The sequence below is a fragment of the Lindgomyces ingoldianus genome, assembly GCF_010093535.1.
Source record: "Lindgomyces ingoldianus strain ATCC 200398 unplaced genomic scaffold BDR25scaffold_16, whole genome shotgun sequence".
Taxonomy (NCBI): Eukaryota; Fungi; Ascomycota; class Dothideomycetes; order Pleosporales; family Lindgomycetaceae; genus Lindgomyces; species Lindgomyces ingoldianus.
Genome location: NW_022985177.1, coordinates 548,682 through 554,681, shown reverse-complemented (window position 1 = coordinate 554,681; position 6,000 = coordinate 548,682). Strand labels below are relative to the sequence as shown.

Sequence of the window (6,000 nt, the reverse complement as noted above, 5' to 3'; positions counted from 1 at the left end):
CCAAAACAACAATACAGGCTTTGGAGCGTTCGGCCAAAACAACAATACAGGCATTGGGGCGTTCGGCCAAAACAACAATACAGGCTTTGACAGGTTCAGCCAAAACAACAATACCGGCTTTGGTCAGTTCTGTCAAAATAATAACACTGGCTTTGGGGGGTTCGGCCAGAATAACAACACGGGCTTTGGCGGGTTCGGCCAAAATAACAATACGGGCTTTGGTGGGGTTGGCCAAAATAACAACACTGGCTTTGGCGGGTTCGGCCAAAATAACAATACGGGCTTTAGTAGATTCGGCCAAAGTAACAATGAGGATAGCTTGTTCGGCCGTCCAGGCCGGAATAACAACGAAGGAGGGCTTTTTGGTTGTCCACCTCAGAACAATAACAATTCTGGACTCTCTTTCGGCAACCCGCAGTACAGCAACTCTGGAGGACTTTTTGGTCAACTAGCCCAGTCTAGTCATGGTGGAGGCTTGTTTGGTAATCCTCCCCAGAACAGCAGTGGTGGAGGCGTGTTCGGCAACCCTACACAGAACAATACTGGTCGAGGCTTGTTCGGCAGCCCGTCCCAAAACAATACTAGTGGAGGCTTGTTCGGCAACCCTGCCCTCAACAACTATCGTCAGAGTCTCTTTGGCAATCAGACTAACAATGGCGGAGGAATCTTCAGCCGGGCTCAGAACACGAATACTGGGCTCTTTGGTCAGCCGAATCAAATCACTCCAAGCTCCTTCGGATGTCAGCCTGCGGCGAACAGTATCAATGCAGGTACATTCACCCCGTACAAGGAAATAGTACCCACCAACCGAGAAGAACACTTTCAATCCATCAACTTCCACCCTCAGTACCGCCATCTTTCGTTCGAGGAACTCAGGTTGGCTGATCAGAATGTACTCAGCCGACCCAACCCTTTCAGCGACACCAAAACCACTGCAGCTTTTAGTCAGAGCTCTTCTCAGTTCGGAAGCCCCAATCCATCTAAGACTCCTGAATCAGGCTTATTCAGCCGTCCGGATCAGTCTCCAGCCTCACATCCAAGACCGAACCCGTTTGGTGTCGCACCTGGGGAATCACCAGCGACGTCTAGTTTCCTCCCCCCACCCCCCTCCGATGGGGCGCCAGTTCCTACGACTTCAGCTACGCCTAGTCTGTTTTCGCGTCCAGGCAGCAACAGGGATACTTCTATACCTACGAACCAAAACCCATCCAGTCTATTTGCCAATCTCAGAAACGACAGGAACACACCGCCTCCTACGACTTCATCCGTACCCTCTCTGTTCGCTGGTGTCGGTAGCAACAGGAACACATCCGCACCCGCTAACCAATCTTCATACAGTCTATTCAGCATTCCAGGCAGTGACAAGAACTCCCCGGCTCCCTCCAACGCGTCTACGACTAGCTTGTTCTCTACACGAGCTGCTCAGGGCTCTCCAGTCCAGAGGAACCTAGGTGATGATCCACAAGGCCCTTCCCTTAGCTTGGGTGGTCTCCGCGGCGCATCTCCGTCTACACACCGCCTGTTTTCTGGTCTAGGCGATGAGAGGAATACTACGACGGCGACGACTACAATTCCGCTTGGTGGAGTAAGTCTCTTTGGATCTGGAGCCCGAGGTCAGGAGGATGAGAAGGAGAAGGGAGATGATAAGGCCAAGGGAGATAGTGAGGTCAAAGAAGAAGAAGAAGAAGAGAATGAGAATACGAAGAACGACGAGAACGATAAGAATAAGGACAGTGAAGAGGATAAGGCGACTTGAGGTTTCCTCCAATGCTTGTCTTTGGGGAAGAGGATTCATAGCGCGGTACTCTGGTGACGTGATGCGTCTGTATGAAAGTGTTTAATTTAAAGGAGAAACATATATGGTGACGGTATTGGATGGCACGGTATTCGGAATTGACATTGTCTTGGTTTGGGACTTATTCCAGACAAATGCTACGGGGCCTTTTTTTTTTTTTTTTGGATATAGTAGCTTCATGACCAATTCGAATGCTTCAGTGCATTCGGATACAAGGCAGTGTAGTGCATGGAAATTTCAGAGCGTTCAGATTGTACTGCATCTTTTCACACATCGTAGAACATAGCTAGGGTGGATTCTCTCTGTTAAATTTCTTGCAAGAACGAAGGGATGCGTTAGTAGAATGTGATTTTCTATTCAAAAAATATCCTACTTTATTTCACGCTATATGATAAAATACAGCTATAAAGTCCTTGAAACTTGGCGGAATTTTGCAAATGCTGTTTTTAACCTAGTTAAAAGCACGTTTCGAATCTCTATCTGTATACGATATGGGGTATTCGTCGGTATGCTTTAATATCTCCTCCCTAGTCGTTCGAATTGTTTCTCCCCTGTCCTACTTCTTAACACGAATCCTAAGCCCCTCAACCGCTCAAATCCATCCCATCAGGCTTGTCTGGGAATCCGCAGTTCACTCCGAATGGTGGGTATACAAACCGCGTCAGTCCCTTTGTCTTGGAGATAGACTCGAGCTTCTGCATGTCTTCATTGTCGAGGGCGATAAGCTTGCGGTTTTCGTCGATGCGAGAGGGTGTTACTGATTTGGCGAGGACGGAGGAATTGCGTGCCACTGTAATAAATATGGCTGTCAGTTTAGTTCTCGTGTTAGAGGTAGGGTTAGTAGGGAGTGAGGGGAGGGTGGAAAGGACCGTACAATGATAACTCAACAACACGGTTCCAACCTTTACACCATGCTTTTTCGCAACTTCATTCACAGCCTCATCGTTGAACATTGGCGACCCCGTGCTTCCGAACGGACTATATGCAGTAACATGTATGCCCTTCTCCTTGCAGAAATCGACAACCTCCTGTTGCGGGAGATATGGATGGTTCTCGATCTGGTTCACTGCGGGTACGATGGTAGCTTGTGCGAGGAGCTTCTCAAGGTATTTTACGGAGTAGTTTGCTACTCCGATGGCCTTGACTTTGGGGGATGGAGATTGAGTTAGTTTTTCGAGGTTCTTCCAGGTTTGGACGTGCGTAGTGCTATGGTCGATGTCACGAGAGCCGTCAGGGAGTTTGGGGAAGAGGGGGTGGTTTCCTAGTTCGTGGTTAGTATACTCTTGTATCATTCTTATATCCAAGGAGAATAAGGAAGCTCGTACCACTCGGATTCATAGGCACAGGCCAATGCATCAAATACAGATCCACATAATCCAATTTCAATAAATCCAAACTCTTTTGTAAGCCTTCTTCCACCCTTGTATGAAACGTGCACCACAGTTTACTCGTGATGAATAGATCCTCTCTCTTCACAATTCCTCTCGATAGGACATCTTGAAGGGCCTCACCGACCTCATCCTCATTCTGATAGCAGAATGCGCAGTCAATATGTCTATACCCCGCCTCAATTGCATGGACAACGGCCGCTTTCACCTCGCCTGGCGCAGACTGCCACGTTCCCAGTCCCAGAGCAGGAATCGAGGCACCAGTGTTCAGGGGGAGCTCAGTTGTCATGGTAGGGGTGGGATGGAGGATAGATGGAGGAGTGTGGGCGAGCATAAACTTGGAGAGAGAAGGATTCATGGTGGGAGCGGAAGATCACGATATTTGTACTCACAACCGGCGGGTGTTTGGGCATGGGGATATTGCGGTGGGTGCTTGTACATGCTGGGCTGGGCTGGGCTGCAGGCGTTGAGTTCTCCCGTGCTTGAATGGGGTAAAATGCGGCTGTCACGAGTGACGTTGATTGATGAATTAATTCGCGCCGATGCCCCGCCGGAAGATTTTCGGCCCGCTGTCCTCGGGTGAATGTTGTTGCGGCCCACGGCGATGGTGAAGAATTTTCAACCCTTCTTCACGAGAGGCATGCATAACCGTCTCCACGCATGCCAGCTGTGAGAGATCTTGGTCTCGTTGAAGGCGTCATCATGCATTGGTCCAGGGTCCGTGTGATCTCCAGCCACTCAACGAATGCTGAGATTTCAGAGTGCGGCGAGAATTCCTCCTTTGGGACAGAAGAGGAACCCAATCGCGGAAATGCATTCACGAACACGCGGGGATCCCTCGAACTGCATCAGCACTCTTCCCTTTCCTAGTCCGAACACTTTAGCATCCAACCACCATCCCAACTAACCGCCTTCTCCATTTTCCAGAAGCCGGGGACGTTTCGCCTGATCCATCCCTTCCTACATGAAGACAGGTCAAAGAGCGGGATTCTTTGCCTTATTTTCTAGACATTTGCCAATTGATCTCACAAACGCGGAGCTACCCCGAGTACTGTGGGACTAGATGGCGAAGAGTAAGGGAATAATTCGTAATGGTAGGTTGGCCTTATCTCGGACTGTGGAGTAATGTAGGGTTTTTTCTGTGATGCGACATTGCGTGGTGGAGTTGCTTCTGTTGAGCGGAAGAGGATAAGTATTCTGTGTCTCATCGCTCTTCAGGTATTTCAATCATTGCATCAATTCCCCGTTGATATCTAGCATCTTACATCTATTCATATTTTCAACGCTTCTCATCAGCGGATTCAACCTCTCTCCTTTCCAACTTTCCTCGGGGCGCGACTACTGCTCCGCCCTATTTTATCTCTACTTTGTATACGAATCGCTTGCGATACCCGTACCCGCACCAGCAATCCAAAATGGCTCCAGGCGCCATCTTCGAACAACCCAACATTGCTGAGCCTTTTAACAAGCGTGACGGCCTTGCCCTCGAGGTCACCTCGGACGCTATCGACGATGTCAACGTTCTCAGAGCTACATTGAAAGTCAAAAACGGCACCGCAACCCAGTGCGAAAAGGACATCTACGATGCCTCTCAATTCGACTCCGAAAAAGACAAGACCCAGTTCCGGCAGTACGCGGAGGCCTGCGACCGCGTCAAGAACTTTTACCGTGAGCAGCATGAGAAGCAGACTGTTGCTTATAACCTAAAGGCGAGGAACCAGTTTCATTCGAAGACGCGAGCAGAGATGACGATCTGGGAAGCCATGGAGAAGTTGAATACACTCATTGATGAATCTGACCCCGACACCTCCCTCTCCCAAATCGAGCATCTTCTCCAATCTGCTGAGGCGATTCGACGGGATGGAAAGCCCCGATGGATGCAACTCACAGGTCTAGTCCATGATCTTGGCAAACTTCTCTTCTTCTTCGACGCCCAAGGTCAATGGGATGTCGTTGGCGACACCTTCCCTGTTGGATGTGCCTTTGATTGTCGAATCATTTACCCAGACACCTTCGTTGGAAATCCAGACTCCAGCAACGAAATATATAGCACTGAACACGGTATCTACAACCCCGGCTGCGGTATGGATAATGTCATGTTGTCTTGGGGCCACGACGAATATCTCTACCACATCATGAAGGAGCAAAGCACCCTCCCAGACGAGGGTCTGGCAATGATCCGGTACCACAGCTTCTACCCCTGGCATAAAGAGAATGCGTACAGGTGGATGATGAACAAGAAGGATGAACGCATGCTAGAAGCTGTTAGGGCGTTTAACCCTTATGATCTCTATAGCAAGAGCGATGAAGTGCCTAAGGTTGAGGACCTTAAGGTATGTTTCCTTCCGAATTCTCTAAGTATGGACATTCATGCTAATTATTAAGTAGGACTATTATGTGGATTTAATCGATGAGTTTGTAGGCAAGGATAAGAAGATTAAGTGGTGATTTATTTGGGCGTTGTACTGGTGAGGTTTCGGTCTATTCAACTAGGCTCCGACTCTGATAACTTTGGGGTTTGGGTGTGAGAGCAGGGGATAATGCATAAATGAAAATGGGATGTGAGATGCTTTGCATATCTCTATAATACGCCCACGTATTGCCCTTTCCTCTCGTGCTCGTCGTATATTTGAGCGTAATAAGCCTTTGTGAGTGGTGGGAGCAAACGCCTGCGATGTTCCATTTTAAGGTCTGTGGCTCTTCTAAGGTCGCAGGCGCCCTCCAGCGCTTCCAACGAGCCGTAGTACGATTGGGTGGTTTTGGTGCTTGTACGGGCGAGATTTTGTGTACGTTCGTATGGCAGGGAGGATGAGAGGT

The 6,000-nt window shown here is 49.0% G+C and overlaps 3 protein-coding genes across 3 annotated transcripts in view; 2 read left to right on the top strand and 1 right to left on the bottom strand.

Annotated features, from left to right (window-relative positions):
- BDR25DRAFT_32172 (uncharacterized protein) overlaps window positions 1-671 on the top strand; it is a 3,538-nt gene extending 2,867 nt beyond the window's left edge. The window contains exon 5 of the mRNA XM_033691986.1: window positions 1-671. Coding sequence (XP_033547580.1) covers window positions 1-452 — 452 coding nt within the window. The 3' untranslated portion in view covers window positions 453-671.
- A 1,526-nt stretch (window positions 672-2,197) lies between these two features.
- BDR25DRAFT_261909 (Aldo/keto reductase) lies at window positions 2,198-3,660 on the bottom strand. The gene is made up of 3 exons (XM_033686732.1): window positions 3,121-3,660; window positions 2,670-3,056; window positions 2,198-2,585 (listed from the first exon to the last, which is right to left on the bottom strand). The coding sequence occupies exons 1-3, from the start codon at window positions 3,539-3,541 to the stop codon at window positions 2,380-2,382; spliced, it is 1,014 nt and encodes a 337-aa protein (XP_033547579.1). The 5' UTR covers window positions 3,542-3,660; the 3' UTR covers window positions 2,198-2,379.
- Window positions 3,661-4,544: 884 nt separating this feature from the next.
- BDR25DRAFT_334333 (DUF706-domain-containing protein) lies at window positions 4,545-5,631 on the top strand (the record flags this gene model as incomplete). The annotated part of the gene is made up of 2 exons (XM_033692919.1): window positions 4,545-5,516; window positions 5,572-5,631. The coding sequence occupies exons 1-2, from the start codon at window positions 4,599-4,601 to the stop codon at window positions 5,629-5,631; spliced, it is 978 nt and encodes a 325-aa protein (XP_033547578.1). The 5' UTR covers window positions 4,545-4,598.
- Window positions 5,632-6,000: the final 369 nt, after the last annotated feature.